The 20,114-nt window shown below is 40.7% G+C and overlaps 1 protein-coding gene across 4 annotated transcripts in view; it reads right to left on the reverse strand.

The window, feature by feature from the left end:
- Positions 1–19,111, reverse strand: part of MAPK9 (mitogen-activated protein kinase 9) — a 31,173-nt gene extending 12,062 nt beyond the window's left edge. For 2 of the 4 annotated variants that reach the window (XM_075441870.1, XM_075441872.1), the window contains exons 1-7: positions 18,970–19,111; positions 14,338–14,512; positions 9,642–9,771; positions 8,406–8,464; positions 7,434–7,572; positions 4,918–5,083; positions 3,856–3,927 (exon numbers count right to left, since the gene is read on the reverse strand). In XM_075441870.1, coding sequence (XP_075297985.1) covers positions 3,856–3,927; positions 4,918–5,083; positions 7,434–7,572; positions 8,406–8,464; positions 9,642–9,771; positions 14,338–14,459 — 688 coding nt within the window. In that variant the 5' untranslated portion in view covers positions 14,460–14,512; positions 18,970–19,111. Of the gene's footprint in view, positions 1–3,555; positions 3,628–3,855; positions 3,928–4,917; positions 5,084–7,433; positions 7,573–8,405; positions 8,465–9,641; positions 9,772–14,337; positions 14,513–17,402; positions 17,484–18,969 lie in introns of all 4 variants that reach the window. The other 2 variants (XM_075441871.1, XM_075441869.1) reach the window with 2 other exon arrangements.
- Positions 19,112–20,114: the final 1,003 nt, after the last annotated feature.

The raw sequence follows: 20,114 nt of genomic DNA on the forward strand, positions 1-20,114 counted from the left end.
TTCTTTTGTTTAAACGTATCAACTACAGCAATACTCAAAGACTGCTCTGTTCTTAAATGCAGAATTTAAATATTTTATAGAAATTGCATTTACAAGCCACAAGTTGAAATTGTGCCTTGTGTTTCCTCTGGAACACCCCTTCTCTCTCTCTCTCTCTCAAGTGAAGGCCTTTCCCCTAGACATGGTGACACTCTAATTAGAGATACCAGAGTCTGCTCTGAACGAGCCCAGTTGGGATAACAAAGCTCATCTGTCACAGCAAGAAGACACTGCATTAGCATTCCTGATTTTTAAGCTTCCTCAGATTTACACTTTACAGTCTTTCTGATAAAAAGAACGTGCAATTCCAGCAGTCTAACCACGGACCTTGCAAACATTCATAGCGAAACTCATCATCTAGCACTTCAATCTGTCTGTTTTCATAGACAGACGTCGTAACAAAACAAGATTGCTGCACTCTGAATTAAGATGTATTTTAAAAAAACTGAGATGCTTTTATTTCAGTTAGTGTGCCAAGAATACAACTAGAAATATATGCATAGTCACTGCTTCATGCTAAGACTTTAAACTTCTGATACAAAGATTGAAAATTGTATTTGCTTATTGAATACATTCCAATGGAAAAAACTATATTAAAATCAAAATTAAGAAGTCAATATTGTTAACTCTCATGCTAAAACAAAGCACATACAAAGAAATTTTAACATACATCAGGAAATTCTGTGCCTAGCTGAAAAATTGCTTTCTGAGAGGTCTCCACCAATCTAGATTCAAGAAGATGCTTTTTCTTTGAGGAACAGCAGACTGGTTAGTCAGCTAATCAAATTGCAGTCCAGTCTGTTGTGGTCTCAGTGCACGGGGGGAGCTCAGAAAAAAGACCTATCCCACTTTAGTAATAAAACCTGGAAAAAAGTAGTCTCTCAGTTGAATTGCTCCGAAGTGCTTTACAAATAGCGAAAATCGGGAAAAAAAAAAAAAATCCCCAATATAAGGTTGGACTTGAAATGAGCTAAGCCTGTTATCAGAAACAAATAGGAAAAATACCCCTTTAATCTCAGCATAAAGCATGCAGAGCATGCGATCTGAATAACCTTGCAACCTACAGACAAGACTACCCTTCCTGTTCTAGTGACCTCAAGGCCAAAAGTAACCCGAAAAGTTTAGTCCATACCAAGTACGCGTGCCTACTTTTGGAGACTCTGGAAGAAGAGAAGTTGAAAGCAGAATCCTTAGTACAACCACCACAGCACATGATTTCTCCTAGGAAAGCGTGAATATACCCTCATGCTTTCTGCACCAGTCAGGCAGTTAGCTTCCTTCACCACCTGGGCAGAAAGAGCATAAAGCCACCCCACTCTGGTGCTGCTCGGCTTTCCATTATTTCATCTTGGGTATCTATGTTGCCTGGTTTTTCTACATTTCTCCTTTCCAGTGCAACAGCAACTGCCAGTAACTCAGGCCAGCAACTGCAAGAGCCCTGTTCACCCTCCACAGCACCTGTCAGGAGCAGGCTCAGTGCATCCACTGCCCTGGCCACGGGGAGCATCTCCTTCCACCCAGAGATATCATTCTGCTTCCACTGCTGCAAGCATCCCGGCAGTCCCTGTCGACCTTAGGGGAACATACAAACTGTTGAGGCTAAGAGTAGGTTTTCTTTTAGTTAGTCAAAGGAACATCGTTAGGCAACATGCTGAACTTGGTTCTCTGCTCTAAATCCCCAAATAAAAAGATATTTTCAAGTTTAAGTCAATTAAAAAAAACAACAACAAAAAAAAATTGAAAGCTTTATGGCCATGCACACCAGCGTCCCTCAAACCACACTGTCAAAACAATCCTGCAACTGAAGGTAAAAAAACCCCACGGCCATCTGACCAAAGCAGTTACCACTCAGGAAAAGTCTGAACAACATGAACACTTATCAGTATTTCACATTAAGGGGAACTGAAAGTCTTACAAGAGCAAAAAAGTCCTGTAAGCACAGCTGTGCGCTTTGATAAGATATCGGGGGAAGAGACTCCTTGAAACAGACTGGTGGAGCTTCAGTGACCTCTGGAGAACCACAAACGGTAACGTGCATATTCAACAAGTATGGACAAAATTTCCTTGATTTATTCATGAATAAATCAAAATAGCCCATGCTAACATGCAGGTGAAAGACACATAACATACACGAAGAATTGTGTTAGGTTGGTCTGAAGGCTTCAAAAGGTAAAACAATAAGTGTAGAAAGGAAGAAAGGTGGAAAACAAAAAGTCTTATTTAACTATTAATCATTTGTACTAGTAAATAATGCATGATCAACTGCTGAAAATTAGTGTCATGAAATTTAGCACTAAAATTTCAAGTCCTCCTCTAAGATACATAGGTATATATGAAAAGATTCTGCGAACGCTACTTCGTATGTTTTGTGCTGGACTCAACTTTTACTTGCTGACAAGCAAAAACATCATACTTCCTTCAGAATCTCGGACCACAAGTAGCTATGGCTTCTTATGCCCTACAGCCATACCTGGCAACTGTGGTTTAACTACATCGCCTGGGTTCTGTTTATTTACTGATCAATCTGAATCTCTAGGCTTACAACACTACTTGGAGAGAGTTTATATATAAAGGATGAAATTGGTTTTGCTCCAATATTTATAACTGGAGCTTGATAATGAGTCACACTTTAAATTTTGTTTCCAGGGAAGTACTGTGAAACATCAAAATCTTCAAAGAATATTTACTTTATTAAATTAAATGATCACTTCCGTTCCCTTAATACAGTGTAAAGACTCATTTGTGATCCAGTGACGTATTATCAAGATTTCCACTCTCCAAGGCATGAAAATATATATAGGGGGTTTGTTTAATACAGTAAAGTCTCCCACAATTATTATTGTACAAGAAACCACAATTTTGTGAAGACAAATCTGGGCCAAAAATATTGGAGGGAGGAATGGAGGAATAACAATCTTATAGAAAAAGTAAATAAAATTTTCATAGGATGAAGAAAACCCCAAGAAGTTTTTCTTTTCCTAATAAATAATAATAAAGAAAGAGTTCTCATGCAGTGCGCTTGTAATTAGGACACTGCTGCCCAGCAAGTGCTAATAAGGAAGAAAAAAAACAATCTGACTGAAACTCAAAAAATTGTACAGTAAAAAATAAGTCTACTGTTCAAACAAATACTAAGCAAAATCCATGCACAGTAAAAAAGGAACTTTGTAGGCTTTTGCTTATAACACTTACCAACAAAGAACAAGAGTAAGAAAGTGTACTTATTGCTATTTTTCTTTAAACCTAACAGTATCCTTTTTTAAGCTACAAAAGCTGAAGCTCTTAATATGAATTCTATGGATTCAACCAGTACAAATTACTTCAAATACAGTCTACTAAGAAAATAAAATGAAAAACTCAACAATTTGGTTAATGACACTAATTTCAAATAGTACAGTAGATCTATTAAAACATATTATTGAAAATATTGCTTATGCTTTTATACTTATACAGATCAAAGGAATTGTGTTTCTGTTGGAAGTGGCATGGGATTCAAGGATGACTAGGGAAGGATACGATCAGTGCCTTGGAATATCACACAACCTTTCACCAATTCTCCCATGATGCACCCAACTGACCAGATATCAACTGAAAGTAAAAAATGAAATGATCATATCATGAAGTTATCATGAACAAAAGTGAGGAAACAAACAAAAACATCTAGCATCTACAGTAAGACACAACAATGTGGAAAACCAAACTGCTAACATGAATTTTCAATCATATCCACACCAACTGACTATTGCGAAATTTTGTTATTAGCATTTTGTAAAATATAATCAGTGTTTACATTTCTGAAACGACCGTGAAGGATACAATCTCTTCCTGGGAACAGGACTTTATGGAGGACCATTTCTGCCATAATGCACCCAACAGACCAGATATCCACTATCATATGTTAGGTGCAACAAGGACAAAAGATTAAAGAGGTTTTTTTAAATACCACAATTATTTATTTGTAAGCTCACACTGTATTCCTACAGTCCTGCAGATAAATTATTTTCTGTCCCATCCAGAAAAGCCTCTACTAAAGTTCTGATCCACATCAGCGCTTGCTCTATAACAAGCTGCCTTGTGCATTCATAAAAGTTTTTTTTGCACGATCAGTGGCCCAGCAAGGTCCTGTGAGTCCCTTGTATTACACAAAGTCACATGTATACAAAAAGCATGGTATGGCCAAGGCCCTGTGATAAAGCAAAAAGATGTACCAGCATAGCAGCCCAGAGGAGGCAGTGTATTACTCCACAGCTAGTAAAAATCCTCAGGTAAAACCCCCAATAACGCAGGTCAAGGACAATTTCCTAGCCAGCAATTTTGCTGGCTGAACATTCAATCTATTATAGCTGTGTTGTTTTTAATAATTAACACCCAGTCTCTTGGAGTGCTATGCAGACTTAAGAGAGTATAACACAGGGTTTACCACAGGGATCTGAAACAGATTTTAATAACCCTAGACGCAAAAGAGGACAGACTGTCGAAAGAAGATGCTTCAGAACAAAATCACATTCATAAAAGGGTTTAGTATTTATATATTAATGGTTGCTATTTTTTTAATACTATCCACCATAAATGTCTCAACAGTTTTTTGCAGAATAAAAAAATGGCAGCAAGACAACAGGACAAAACATGAAAAGATATTACAACAGCAGGGGAGAGGGAGGGGTACATATTAACTGGAGATAGGCATACAGAGCAGAAAACTGTTACCTTCTCCAAAATTATTACAGTGTAATCTTTGTCATTTCCAATACCACTATTAACGTACTTTAAGAACAGACATGGCAAGGGGAAACCAGCCCTTGCACTGCCCTCCCCTTTTTTATGATCTGACACATACGCTTCAGACCAAAGATGTAAAGTGTTACTCCAGCAACTTACCGTTCTCTTTATATCCCATTCCGAGGATAACCTCTGGTGCTCTGTAATATCGTGTTACTACATATGGAGTCATCATAAAGTTGGTGCACGCTGTTCTTGCCAGTCCAAAATCAAGGATTTTGAGTGTACAATCTGATTTTACTACTATGTTGCTGGGTTTCAAATCCTAGCAAGAAATTACTTCAGTTAAGGAAGAGTCACCACACTGAATAAAACATTCCCCCCCCCCCCCAAGTCAATACATGCCACCAGTTCTTATTAACAGCTGCGTATTCATGCTCTGATGTATCTGCTTATTTATACACAGACTGGAGACAAGTTAAATTCTGCACAGCCAAGTACTCAAAAAATTCAGGGAAAAGCAGAATCAAAATTGTCTGCAGTCTTCATTTACCCTGTTGTGCACTGACACCATAGTCAGTTATATAATGGTCTGTATATATACACAATGTGTACATACATCTGCTTCCTTTAACACAGTAATTAAGTGGACCTATTTTGTATCTGAATAGTTGCAAATAGTTGAAAAAGGAGACTATGTTTCAAGTCCTGTCATTATTAGGGCACAAATCCTAAAGACAACATCATGAATTAGTTGGGGATCTGTAGGAAAAGGGAGTGTCCCAACAGAGAAAGCATTAACAAGTGTATTTGTTAACGACAGATTAGCCACCTGCATTCTAGCGACTGGCAAATTACACAGCAAGAATTGGGATGTAGTAAAGCCACAAAGTTACCCAGTGAGCAAGGACAAAATATACTTTAGGAGAAAAAATACTTTATGAGACAGGCCTCATGGGGGTAGTTGTTATTGCACCCAAAGGAATACACAGTTAGGGAAAACTAGAATAACTGGGTTTTATTCACAAAGTAGCAGAAGTAGACGAAGTACACATGTATTAGTACATTTAATTCTGCTCAAGGTTTGATTTCATTTCAACCACATGAACCATGCTGTCAGGTACAGAACTTCCTCTTCTTAAAAGACATGGGGACATGCAAATAGTTCACACGGGTTTGCAAGTTTTAGGAAGGCAACAAATCTTCTGCAGAATGTGACTGAATTTACTATCAGCTAGTTTGGAGTTTCTAATCCTCTACTCAGACTTTTTTTCTTGAAACAATGGAATAATTATTTGCAGTAGTTGATAGTGAAATTTGTTGTTATCTCATCTTACTATAATGCTGGGCCACGTGAAGGATAACAGATTTGAATATTCATCACATCGTAACAGAGTGGGAGTCATGTACATTATCTCAAGCTCTGTTTGGTCATAGACTCCAAGTAATTCCTAGATGTAATTCCTACTATTTCACTCCTGAACCATCCCAGCTCTGTTCCTTTCCTAGCCTGGTTTCTTTTCAAAACCAAGTCTCTCAACCTAATCAAGAGTTGCCACTCCAGAAAGACAATTTTGTTTAGCTCCCAAACTAACCTAACACTTGTCACTTCAGCCTCTCCATTCAAACGAACTTCACGCCTCTGTTCAGCTGTTCACAGTGCGGCTCCTCTTACTGCCCATTTTCTTGTTCAACCAGTATCTGCCTGGTTGCTCTCTTAGCACCTAGGAGCTCAAGGTTCTCAGCTGATGTTGTGTCTCCCATTTAGCTCCAAATCACAGTCAACATGTCAGGTGGAGTTCAGCTGGAGCTCCAGCCCTCCCTGCTTCAGCCTCTTACACACCTCATTCCGTAATTTTAGGAATGCCCAGTACCAAGACTATCTGGATACGCTTAACTATACGTAACTTCCTTGCCAATCCCACAGGATTTTCATGGTAGGTTTTTTCCAGCATAGTAAAGAAGTACATCTGTTTTAGTTTATACAGCTTCTCAATTCTGTTTATGGATTGAACATAAACAAAAAAAAAAGCACATTAAACTAGAACTGGCAAGTGTGTCCAGGAATCAGGGGAAGAAAATGAAAGGAACAGAAAACAAGCAGAACCGTCAGACAGACTAGTCATGAAATAAAATAAATAAATAAATAAGAGCAGCAGCAAAACAACAGAAGCAGAGAGCTATATGGAGTGTGCACAGGCCTTTGAAATTCTGATCATTTACAAACTTTTCCAAATCACAGAATGGTTGAAGTTGGAAGCAACCTCTGGAGATTATCTAGTTCAACCCCCATGCTCAAGCAGGGCCACCTACAGCCAGTTGCCCAGGACCATGTCCAGACAGCTGCTGAATATCTCCAAGGATAGAGATACTTCAGAGGTAAATATTACATTTTAAAGATTCATTCAAATTTAGTAGTTTGAAAGGTTCACAGATATTCATGTTTTATCTTTTAACCAGTTAAGCACTAGTTCAGCCCACAGAGCTAACCCAATTTAAGATCTATTTAAAATACAGTCTTTTATCTTTGAACTAGAAGCAATCTTCAAGTTTAACAATATTCTTATGAATGAATGAAATACAAACTTACGAAATAACAACCCCTGCCTTCCTCCCAGTTTCCTAATAGCATCCATGTTGATAAAGAGTATTGTTAATGATCCAATACTACCTACTCTGTGGATGATACCAGCTGAGTGGAGATGTTTGATACCACATAGCATTTGGTAAAGAAGATAAGACATTCTTTCATGATCCAATTCCATATGAATAACCTGGCACAAATTCGCATCCATCAGCTCCATAACCAAATATCTACAGCACAAGAAAGAAAGCATTAAGAAAACTCGAGCCTTGCTTTTCATTTCAAGTTTAAGCTTAGCACAAGAGATGTTTAACAGAAGTCAACTATCTGGCAAATGTAAGTGTCAAAAAACTTATAATTTAAAAAAATCATGTCTGACCACAGTTTCAAAATTAAATTATTGTCTATACAAATAGTCCAATGATTAAAAATTAACAGTGTTCAACAGTCCATTCCAAGAGATTCGAATCCCACTAGTTTCAAGTTAAAATATCATCTGCTTACCCCCTTCAGACACACACTCCCCCATCCACCCAAGAAGCCCACTGACAAACCAAAACTGCATATTCACTGGAACCTATTGGGATACTCCACCAATTAAATCACCATGAATCCTTCCTAGACCAATTGACATAGCTGGCATAAAAAAAGAAAATATTCCATTCTTAACTGAGGCCAAAAATACTGTTGTGCTGATGTGACTGGTATCGCAAAAAATGGTATCAGGTTATCCAGACCAAGGGATCACCCTGAGGTGACCCATTTAGCTGAAGGACAATGCACACAGACCAGATGCACATACAATCAGCAAAGTATGGCAGACAGATGAATAAAAGGTAAATAACCTTTTTTCTTTTATTATTATTTCTCATGTCCACCCTATGCATCCAGTGAAACAACTTTCTTGGTCTTTCTTAAAGAAATGTAGAAATAAAGACTTATCAAAGTCTAAATTCAGCTTTTAGCTACCCTCTGTTTTCAAAGTGTGAAGGACACTGGAAATACAGCTCTGGGCTTAGGCTAGTATTTGTCAGAAAAATTAAAACACAAATCTAATACTTACACATCCTGAAATTCTTCTAGTGACTTCTGTGGTGTAAATACATTTAATAAACTAATTATCTATAAAATAAAAATAAACATTAGAAGAAACTTCAGCTTTAGTTCACATAAAAATCCACTACTGCAGAAGTTACTATTCAAAAATCAAACACACACTGTTGCTATACACAATTTGAATGTTACTTGGCTTCACTTAATTCATATACGCTGAAAAACTGCGAATTCAGAAATAGTTGAAAACTGCAGCACATGTGCCAAAGCAACTAAGACAGGATAAACCCACATTTTTCTTTCTAAAGTTACACAACACCTTCAATCTCCTTCCCCAGTGCCTAAAACATATCCCCTTTTTCCCCCCATAAATAATAATCTCTTATTTTAAATCACATATTGTGCAAGGAATTTTAACCAAGGCTGTCCAACAAGACATACACAGATACGCCCCACGCCACCCCACTAAACTTGAGACTATGATGTACTATTTCTAGAAGAACTACTAAGATTACTGTACTGCCACTCTTCATAACCACCTTGTTTTTATGCTGCTACTTTCTACCAAAAGCTTACTTAAAAGTCAATCCTAAAAGACTAATCGACTCCAGGAAGTTTGAGACCTGAGTGCACAACTTCAACGAACAGCAATGTTTCTAGTTCATGTTAGTATCAGAACATGACAGTCACATAAACCTTATATTCTTGACCACTGAAGTACTGACATTAAAGCTTGTTATTTTAGAAGGTTCAAAGGTTTTAAAATATTTATGCATTGCCCATAGTATTTCACTTCTGCTTACCAATAAATTGTTAGGTAGTGCTGCACCCTGCAAATCCCACCAGTTCAACACTGTATTTAATAAAAATCTTGCCTAAACTCAGATTTAATGACAGTTCAGTTACAAGAGCCAAACCCACAAACAAATCCACTGCCAAACAGGCTTCGCTACAGCACAACTTGAAACGGCAAAAGCGATACAGCAAGGCTAGCTCTATAAAGCTGACATTAGGCTAAACGTACACCAACAACACAGCAAATCCCGCCTCCTTATGGCACTTTGTGCTCCAAACAGCTCACCCAAGAGCTCACCCATACCCACGAACTACGTTACCCATAGCGAATCTTTCCAGTATTTCTCCCGCTATTTTTCCATTACTTTGGTTACTAACAGCAAGAGAGCAAATCCTGAGCTTTTTAGGCAACTTACAGTAATGAATGAGAGAAACATAAAGTTGAACTTACATTTTTGTGATTAACACATTTTAAAAGAACAAGCTCTCTGTAAGCTCTTTTTGCGTGGGTTTGATTCTGAAAAGGACGACTCAGCTTCTTTACAGCAACATTTATTCCAAGGACTGTATCAAATGCAGCACTAAAAGTTTTCAAAGACAAACAACTTAAGTTGAAGTCTGTTTAAGGGAAAGGAGGGGGCAAAAGGGAGATGGGAGTGAGGAAGAAAATCAAGATTTGAGACAAAGCATATCCACTAACCTGTTTATACTAACTTCACCTCATTTTCATTTAGAAAACAAACATCCTTTAAAATCTACACATCTTTTAATAAATACAAATAGGTTAAACAGAAGCCACTGACACTCATCAGAAGCCTTCCTGTCCTCCTTTCCCTCTTAAGAATGAATCTGCTGACTCCAGACTCACATTCAAAATTGCAAGATCTAAAAATATTTTAAGCTTATTTGAAATCAAGAAGCATTTCAGTTGCCTAGTCTGTATATTTGGAGTATTTTTTTGGACACTGTTGCTGCCCGACAAGCATTTAGTATTTGCAACAGAAATTTCTCTTTGCTAAAGGAGAGTCGCAACCATGTCTTCGTGATCCATTCTGCAGGTATCAATACTCTCCTGTATGTAGATAGTTTACAATTACAAACAGTTGTAGTGCCTAGCAGAAAATTACATTAATTATCTGGTTTTGGAAAAAAAAAAAAAAAAAAAGGAGAAATATGGAAAACTCAGATTGCAGCGAGCAATACAAGAGTTCAAAAGTGAACATGACCATTAATTTTATCTTGTTTTTCAGTTGCATTTGTTTTTCCTTCTGCAGTTTGAGGTACAGGTGTAAACTTACTTTAATAGCTGTAAGAATATAAAGCTAAGTTATTTGTATACCCAGAACAAGGCTAAAGTGGGAATATTATTCATGACTAACACACAGACTATTCAGCAAAATATACGTGAATTCATACCACAAACTACTCATGAGTTCCAATCCTTAAATAGTTCCAATTTTAAATAAGGTTTCCCACATTACCCTGTTTCCATCTAACGTTACTTTCATGGGGTAGAAAAGAGTTTTCATCCACGTACACTTCCCAAGCATATTTAAGCTCTTTCTGAGCTCCTTCACCATCTTGTCAAGATATGTACAATACCAGACGTAAAAGGACCATCACACTGTAGCACTCTTACAAACCATACAGCTCCTGTGTGATAACAATAATACTCAAATTATATGAAGTTTCCCACCATAAGTCACTGCTTTCCCTCCTGGAAAAAGCAATACCACCACAAAGCAGGGCCCACTCGTGAGATGATGTGTTTTCTTGGAGGCGTGTCCCAAACTGAATCCATGTGCCATCTGCACTAAAGGCTTGCTAGCATCTACTTCAGCTTAGTTCTGTGAAGTATGCAAGTCACTAGTCAATGATACGGTCAGTCTCAGATATAAAGCCTTTATGTCTGTGCAAAATAAAACACAACATGGGAGGAAAGCAACTGGCCAGACAACTAGAGAAATTGTTCTCCCAAATACAAAGGCACTGATATTTCAGTATTCACCTCACCTAGAAGATGTTATATGTAAATTTAAAAGTTTTCCATATGCTAATGAGTTTACACCTGGGAATTAGTACAAAATCAATAACCAGAGGGGTCTACATGAATTAGCTGTTTATGTCAACCATAGGTCAGCAGTGGACAAAGGAACAATTTCAGAGGAAGTGTCCCTTTGTGATCTGACAAACCATATAACCCCTGTTACCAGTAAGACCACACTTCTAAATACCACGTAATTTTATGTAAACAAAGAAAAACAGTCATGGATGCAATTGGTGTTGTATTTCTTTCCCCACCCCTGCTCATTCAAATTCAAAAGAGACTTTTTTTATCAGGGCAACTGTTTCAGGCATAGATTTGAAAAAAAGCAGATTTGCCAAAGTCTACCCAGTTATCACCTCTGCTACTAACAGAATGTCTACAAATTGTTTCAGCATTTGACCTCATGGAAGGATCTCAAATGTCTGCCTCCCCGTATAGCAGCGCTTACAGTTTGATCACAGTGAACTGCAGTAGGCCCTGCACTGCACTTGTGCTTTGCATCTTGAGCAGATATTTAATATTAAGAGTAGTGATGCCATATACATGATGAAATTATTAACAAAACATTAAGACCTAAATAATAGTAGGACATCACACTTTGTTTCTGTAGGCAAATGACCTTTGCTTTGACCTGCAATATGCTACTACTATGGACTCTTGCTCTGCCAATTCCACTTCACCAACTCTTTCCCTACTATCTAAACAGGAGCTTGCAAATAGTAACAAACTTATCCCGACTGTTTCTTCAAAAGCAACTCTAAGTAAAGTTACCAACTCAGTCAAAGCTGTGCTATTTATAAGATCATGGTTTTGCTGCATTGCCGGACAAAAGAAATTTGCTGGGACAGAAAAATCCGATTCACTAGAAAATTTCAGGAAACCAAGGACAAGAGAGGAAGAAAGATGTCAGGAAGTCAAAGACAAAAATTATTTCAATAGAATAATTTTGTGCAAGTGATTATTCAGTCCTGCATTATAACACTTCAAATGCATTAATACCTAGGAACAAAGAAGTGCGGAACGTCATGTACAAAACTGTACTTTGTATATATAATACAAATGGTATATCCAATTTCTCTCCTAGCCTGTTTGCTGTGTGAGCTAGAAATACCCTCTACATAACAGAGTTACTTTTTCATCTTCCTAAAGGTTTCATTTATTGCTTTTCCCAAGTATGCATTTTTAAAAACACTTATTTGCCTAAATTTTAATATCAAAGAAAAAAGCAGAAGCAATACCCATGGAAAGTCCCACTAATATTTTGAGGACAAAAAAAAAAAAAAAGAAGAGGGCAAAATTCAGACCTGTTCTAGCTGAAGTGACATGTGGTATTAAAAAAATCTCATCAAAAAATAAAATCTATACACAAAACTCCAGAAATACTTTTCTTAATTTTTATGTTGAACACCGGACAATAAAAGAAAAGCATCACATCTGTGTATCACACTAATGACTTGACAATTTTTCCAGCCGAACATGACAGGACAGCACGCATCTTACACTGAATTTTCTGCATTTCACATCCTAGTATTTTCTATCTTTCCTTTGTGTACTGTAAGGAATTTTAGAAGAAATTAAGAACTTGCAACTTCTTCAACTTGGACATAATTTTCAGATGTTTCACATGAAGATTGAAATTTATGCAATTTTTCACTCTGTTGTTCCATAAATCAAGTATTCTCAAAACAAGTCAATAAATCAGAACATCCCTTCTTCCTGCCAAAACACTGACCTCAACACTACTCTAATTTCATTTTGAAGCAGACATCTAGTTTAAGACATATAGTTTAGAAATGCACTACTTCTGATGGGAGAAAGAACACTTACGACCACCCCAAATTCCTGCATGCTAACTAGAACTAGCACAACTTTAAGAATATTTATACCTGGAAAATGTTAGCACTATACTAAATCTTACCTAAACACTAATAACCAAGTTCTGGTATGCCTATTCACTCATCACTCGACCCACTAAAGAAGAATGAAATATGGTGTTCTCCTTCTGCTTATTTTTCACCTACTAGCAGGGCAATAGGGGTATCTAAATCATTTAAAAATAAAGGCATGTTGCCACAAAAACGTGCTCTTTTCCTATAACTTTTTACAGTTATGAAAAGGCCATAAAGACACGGGCAGGTGCTGTATAAGGAGTTGCCCACGGTATATGAGTCACCACACTTATTCTACTGAATTTACAGATGAAGAGAAAATGCAGACTGGATTTAAAGCATGAACAGCCCACCATGTGTCGTGATTAAGTCTAATATTAGAGAGCTCCTGAGCATATCTGTTTGCTCCCCTGTGTACGGAATTGTAAAAACGCATCAATAAACATTTCTGCTGTTACCAAGTAAGTTTTGCCCAACAAAATACGGGCTGGCACTAAGTTGTGTAGAATGGACTGCTGCAGTCTAAAAAACATTTGAAAGTGTTTACCTTTAGCTGGCCCCGAGGCGTGGTGCCATACAAGAGACTAAGGTTCAGGATCAGACTAAGACTCTCACGTCCTGGGCCAGTGGAGGCTGGACACATAGCTGAGGTGGCACACCAAGGAAGAGCCGGCCAGCCCAACCCCTCACACAGCATCCCTTTCTGGTTAATCCATGGAGTGACAATGACACTGATTTGCCCCATCCTGCCAGTTAATGGCAAGGCACTGCATTGATGGCTCCTAGAAATGGACAGGAGTGATCGGGAATAAAAGGGGGGGAAGAAAGGGGGCCATGATGAAGAAACGAGTAAAACCCAGAATCTCTCACCATCGCATCATCATACCTCACACTGCAATATCATAACTACACGGGGAATGTGAGGACTAGAAACAGAAATAAAGCGGCTCATGAGAAGGAAATTTGTTGACCATTTTAATTTATGCAGTTATCCAAATATTAATTTTCCCCTAAAAACAACCAAACCAAAAACAAGTTGCACATGAACTACAGCAAGCAGGTGGTTTAGAACTTATTTAGTCCATAACCCTGTAACAAGAGACAGAAATTATCATCAGTATTTTAGATTCTGACAGCTCTATCAGTAATACGTCCAAATTTTGGTTTACACTTACAGCTTTTTATAGTTAAATAAAGTATTTGTTACTCACCAAACAATGCCCTGTGCCCCTGATCCTATGGGCTTCAATTGCTGGTAACGTTTTAGTACAGTGAATGTTGAATCTGCAACTTGAACACTGTAAAACTGACTATCACATTTACTGTCACTCATGGTGTAGTGTCATGTAGTTTTCTCTCTCAAGGACCTGGTAAAGTCTTCAAGATCTTAAAGAAAAAGAAAGAAAACAAATGTTCAAACTAACTAATTTCAGGCAGTCAAGATGGAAAATATATTATACATATTCTAAATACATGAATTTTTCAATAGCCCACCATGAAATAAGCATTCTTTCAACTTCGTGTATTACCACTGCAAATGAAAAATACTTGCAGACAGACAGCAGATAATTATAGCCTTCACACCTTTAAGTAAATGTATGTTTCTATTCTGATCTCTAAAACAAAAAGCAGCTAAGTAAACAACTGTAAAAATAAACAAAAACATCCAAATCCAACAACTCTCTACTCCTTGAAGGATACTCCCTAACTTAGAATTACTACTGTGTGCTAGGACTGTGTTAATTTCTGTATTACGGAGAAAAAAAACGTCATAAATGTCTTTCAAACACTGACAATGCAGATAAAAGCAAGAGCAGAAACCCATGGAGTCCACAGACATAGAAAAAACCAAGATTTTAATACAAAACTTGATTACAACCACAAAACAGGTCTGAAACAAAACCACTGTCCCCCAAATCCCCACGGCTGCTGCTGCAGGTTCTCCAATAGTCATTTTCAACCCCCTTCAGTTGGAAATGTCAGCCAGGGCTCTGCCTCCCGCCCTCTGACCGGCAGCCCTTCCCTGATCCACACCCACCGCAGCCACCCTCCCTCCCATTTCAAACACACCATAACATCACATGTTATCAGTTAGTGTACGTAGTTCTACAAGAATCAGAGCTTTGTGCTCTAGTCTGAAAGAGACTTTCCTGCCACAGTAGAGAATAACTTACATCCATCTGTCAAGAATGACTTAGAGGTAGGTAATTACATCGAAGAGCAAGGTAATGGACTAAACCTCTTTAGCTTTAAAATGCTACAGTAACGAGAGTACAGACCTCTAGTTTTCCTGGGCCTCCATCCTTCTTCCAAACCTCACAAGAAAATTACCTCAGTAATTACTGTGGAGGTCTCTAACAAATTCTCCCATTTTTAATTTCACTTTCACTGTGACAGATAGTGTCATTACAGCCCAGAGTAAACTGCACAGTCAAGTGTTCCTTGAAATGGGAAATGAAAGCAGATCACCTTCCCCCGGAGCAGTTGTCCTAACCACCGGCCTGTACCACGTCTGCTCTAGCGAAAGAAAGAGCAGCTACTCTCTCTCTCTTCGCTGGCCTACAGAATGTTTGTGAGCCAATGCAAAACAGAAAAGCCTCAAGAGCAACCCAGAAGCTCATCCCAGAAAGGCATACAGCCACCTGAATAGCTTTAGGTTGTTTCAAGAATTAGAATTTGGACCTCTCTCCCTAGGTGCATGTAGGAGGAAGCACCAGCTTTTGCTTGGCTTAAGCCAACAGATGAACTCCAAGAAATCTGCAAGCAAAACAAGCAGAAGACCTACAAATCCTAAGAAGGACTGGGTTTAAACTGAACTGGTAATGGTTAGTCTTAAGGGATTCTCAAGAAATGTGTAGAGTCGCCTTTACCTTCTAGGTTCTCAAACTCTAAGAAGCATTTTAAGAAGTAGATATTCAACTATTCTCAAAATCTAAGAAGCATTTTAAGAAGTAGATATTCAACTTGGTCATCTCTGGCAGCAATTTAGACAGTAAGGTTACTTGGTATTTCCTCTGAGAAGCTTGAGGAGAAAGGATCAGCAAAGGGAAAATGTGAGCTACCAACCTTCTGCCTCTGCCACAGCAGTAGTAGGGGGGAGGAAGAGAGTTACATCTCCTATACAGTATTTTTAAGGGCAGTCAGACGCAGTCCCACAATCAGCTCACACTCATGCGAGACCAAAACGCTGCCGTAAGAGGTGCTCTCAACCTTTCCTACTACATCCCAGGAGAAACCCCACTCTTCTTTGCGACCCTTTTTATCACTCCAAAGCTACAGACTCTGAGGTACCCAATTTTTTGATTAACAGTCCCTGAGAAGCCATGGTACTTTCAGTGAATCTTCATCCATTAGAAGAAAAGTACGGCTGCAAGGTCAAGATCCTACCTCTGAAAAGGACTTCAACAAAAGCAAAAAAGTATACGTTTTGCGTAAGCTGGGTATCAAGTTAAAGACCTGTTAGTTACACAAGAACTATGCTGTACCTCTTCATGGGTTAAAGCAACAGTTTTCTATAACAAAGATAAAGAAGTAGGGAAAAGAGAAGTTATCTTGAACCAGAGAAACCCTCCCTTTAAGGAACCTTGTCTGCACAAAGCCATCTTTTAAAAATCATTTACACATCAGGATAAGCTCTTTAGACAAGACCCAAAGAGGGAATTAGGCATCACAGCACACCAGTTTTATGTATTCTGACATCCTTCACAATTGACCGTGCTAAGTACCCGGCCTCTCCATCAGCTGAGCCCTAATTTTCACTGGGGCTGCAAGCTGCTTGGGTGCATCATCACATACATTATTTCAGACACACACATGAATGTAAAATTAGGTGCCTAAGGATTTCAGATCTTCACAGGACTTCAGCCAGCCAATGTATTTCGTGGGTAAGATCCCTCAAATATAAACAGACTTTCCGTTGTTCAAGGGAAAAGTATATCTGGCAAATAAGTTTCTTAATCCTGAGCTGACTCTCCTACCTGAAATAATTTGATTCATCACTCCAGCTAACACACTCCACACTTCTCCCATACAGGAATTTTTCAGAAGTAGGCATTACTTCCATTTCTGAAATAAAAGTTTTCATTTATGGCTTCCTAGCTGCAGCTGCACCAGACAGGACCAGCACTGTAAAAGCCACAGGACGGTCAGCAAATGTACTTCTACTTGTTGATAACAGCATGTCACTGAATCACAATGCTTCAAGATGTTTTTCTGTTTTAGAGCATGCACAAGATGTACATACATTGAGTGCTGAGGTTTTTTTAACATAACTTGCCTGTACAATCGGGGAAATTAAAGAATCACAAAGCTAGCTGAGCACATCACATGCAGGAAACTTACAGGAGTGGTTTTCAACCTGCAGTTCATGAAAGATAATCAGAAAAATAACCAACCATCAGCAGGCTTACGAGCTGTTACATGAAGTTTTCAGAACTTGAAAGCAACTGCACTATAGCATGCATCCTGTATTAAGCAGTCACTTCCCTAAAAGGCATTTATTAAAATGGCAACTTATTATTAACCAGACCTGTCCTATGGATATCTTCAGGTCAAAAGCTTCCGAAACAAACAGGTTGTAGCAGCTGGGAACACATTCCCAGGGTTGTTTTGGTTACAGAAATGTTATTCCTGACAATGATGCAAACAAACATCAAGAAACTTAGCTTAATTTCTAAGCCTCAAGCTAAAATTCTGCTGCTGACAGAATGAATAGACAATGAACATATCTATATATTTATGAAAAGATGTGGACGTCGTGCAGAAATTCTCCCCCCATTCTCTTATTCACCCTTGCAAATGCACTTCAAATTCAGGTATGCCCTGTTAAGGACTATTACCCAGTAGTGTTGGAGGGCATTATCTTTACAGCAATATGTATCCACAGGACGAGTCTGACTACAAAATGACAGTGAGCTACCTCCTACCCTCTACTCACAACCCCTGAACAGTCAGTAGCGAAGGGGTAAGCACAGCACAGCAGCAGCCGCCTAACGTCAGTCGGTTACAGCGGAGTTTAGAGGCACTCTGTGTCTGTTCAGCTCTCGGAAACGTCGACCTTTTTCTTTACCCATTACCGACCTAAGATGTCACCAACTACCTGCCACTACTGTGCCGTTAAACACACACCGCAGACGAACGCGGGGTGTGTATCAGCGCCTGCGCTCGGGAAAGAGGGAAAAAGTTTTGAGGTGCACCCGCTGCAGCCAGTTACGCTGCTGTGAAAGGAGGTAACGGGCGCGGAACCGAGCAAGAGCGCTTCTCGCGCCTCTCCTGAAACTTCTGCTGGGGAACCGCCAGGGCTGGAGCGCAGGCTCGGGTCCGCCCTCGCCGCCGCGGAGCGGGCCGAGGCACGGGCCTTCCCCCCGGCTCGGCCGCGCTCCCTCACGGGACGGGGGGGGGGGGGCTTCCAGGGGCCGCCGAGCACCGGCCCGGCCGCACACCCCGGCACCGGCGGGGCGGCTCCCGGCCGCGAAGCGGGAGGGGAGAAGGCGGAGGAGAGGAAGCGCCCGCCGCGGCGGAGCGGGAGCGGCTCCCGCCGGGAGCGGAGCGGGCCGGGGTCGGCACTGCGGCACGGGGGAAGGCGGGGGGCTCGGCCAAGGCAGCCCCGCGGGAGAGGCGCGGAGGAGGACGGACGCGGCCTCCCCCTGCCTTGCCCACCGCTCCCCCCCGCCCCGGGGCAGCGGCACACGGGGAAGCCCGGCTCTGCCCGCGCCTCGGCGGGCGGGGCCCGCGGGAGCAGCCGTGGACTCCGGTCGCCACAGGGCCAGCCCCGCGGCCGGGGGCTCGTCCCACTCCAGCCCCGGCCCTGCCCGCAGGGCCCCCCTCACGGCGCCTTCCCTCACCGTCTCTTCCCTCGGTCGGGCTCCGGCGGGACGGGGCGTGGCGCGGCTCTCGCGGGCCGCCGCCGCCGCCTCCTCCTCCGGCGCGTAGATCTGCCCCAGCCACAATGGCCTCCCGGTGCTCCACACGAGCCGCGCCAGGCCTGCGCCCGCTGACAGACAGCCGCTCAGCCCAATCGTAACCCTCTGCCGCGAAGCTCGACCAATCGAGATCCGGAGGCGGGACCTACTGGCCGCTATAGAAGGGAGGGCGGTGAAGCACCGCAGTGGTTATGGGGCAGTTCAAGCCAATGGGGCCGCAGACCCCGCCCCCTGTCCTGATGTCATCACGCACGTCAACCTGTCACCATATTTATGATGTCACCTCAGAGCAGTGCCTCGTCATGCGTTGATGTGGCACCCGCTGTCCCTGTTGGGTGGTTCCTCAGAGCCAGGCAAGCAGGGAGAGGTGCTCCGTGAGGCGGACACCCACCACGCAGAGGAAGCCCTCAAAGCGCCGCCGCGCAATGACCTCACCCCTTGGCAGCCCATCACAGCACCACGGTGACCTCACATCCGTGCTGTGGGACAACAACAGGGCCCAGTCCCCCAGTGCGGTGTCCCCCAGTCCCCCTGAGGTCCACCATGACCCTGGGGCAGGGGCTCCACGCGGCTTTTCTGGGGGGGGTTCAGAAGGGAAGGCGGTTATGCCTTCCCCAGTAACCCAGCTATTTTTGACCCTCCTCAAAAATCATAAGCCATCCCCAAAAATCATACACTACTGTACCACCTGCCTCCACGTTAGGACTGCTTATTTTTTAAAACAGGTGCTGACTAAAAATAAACTTAATGTATTTTTTCACCTCTCCTTGGACTAACAGGAGCTTGCTTCTCTGTGATTTCTGTTCTCACAGATTATTTTAGAAAAAACACCTGTAATTTTTTTAATAAATAATAAATCAATTTTAATAAATCTATTCAATGTATCACATAGACTAGATGACGTCAGTTTCCTTAAATAACTCCACTTTTTAATACAAAGACAATACTAAATTAGTATTAGACAACACTAATACTAGACAGACAGTAGAAGAGGCCTTTGCATCACTTAGCGAAACATGTCGGACACTGACTTACATGTTCCTGGTACGTAGGGCAGATTATCACTA

The sequence above is a fragment of the Opisthocomus hoazin genome, chromosome 22 (genome assembly GCF_030867145.1).
Source record: "Opisthocomus hoazin isolate bOpiHoa1 chromosome 22, bOpiHoa1.hap1, whole genome shotgun sequence".
Lineage (NCBI taxonomy): Eukaryota > Metazoa > Chordata > Aves > Opisthocomiformes > Opisthocomidae > Opisthocomus > Opisthocomus hoazin.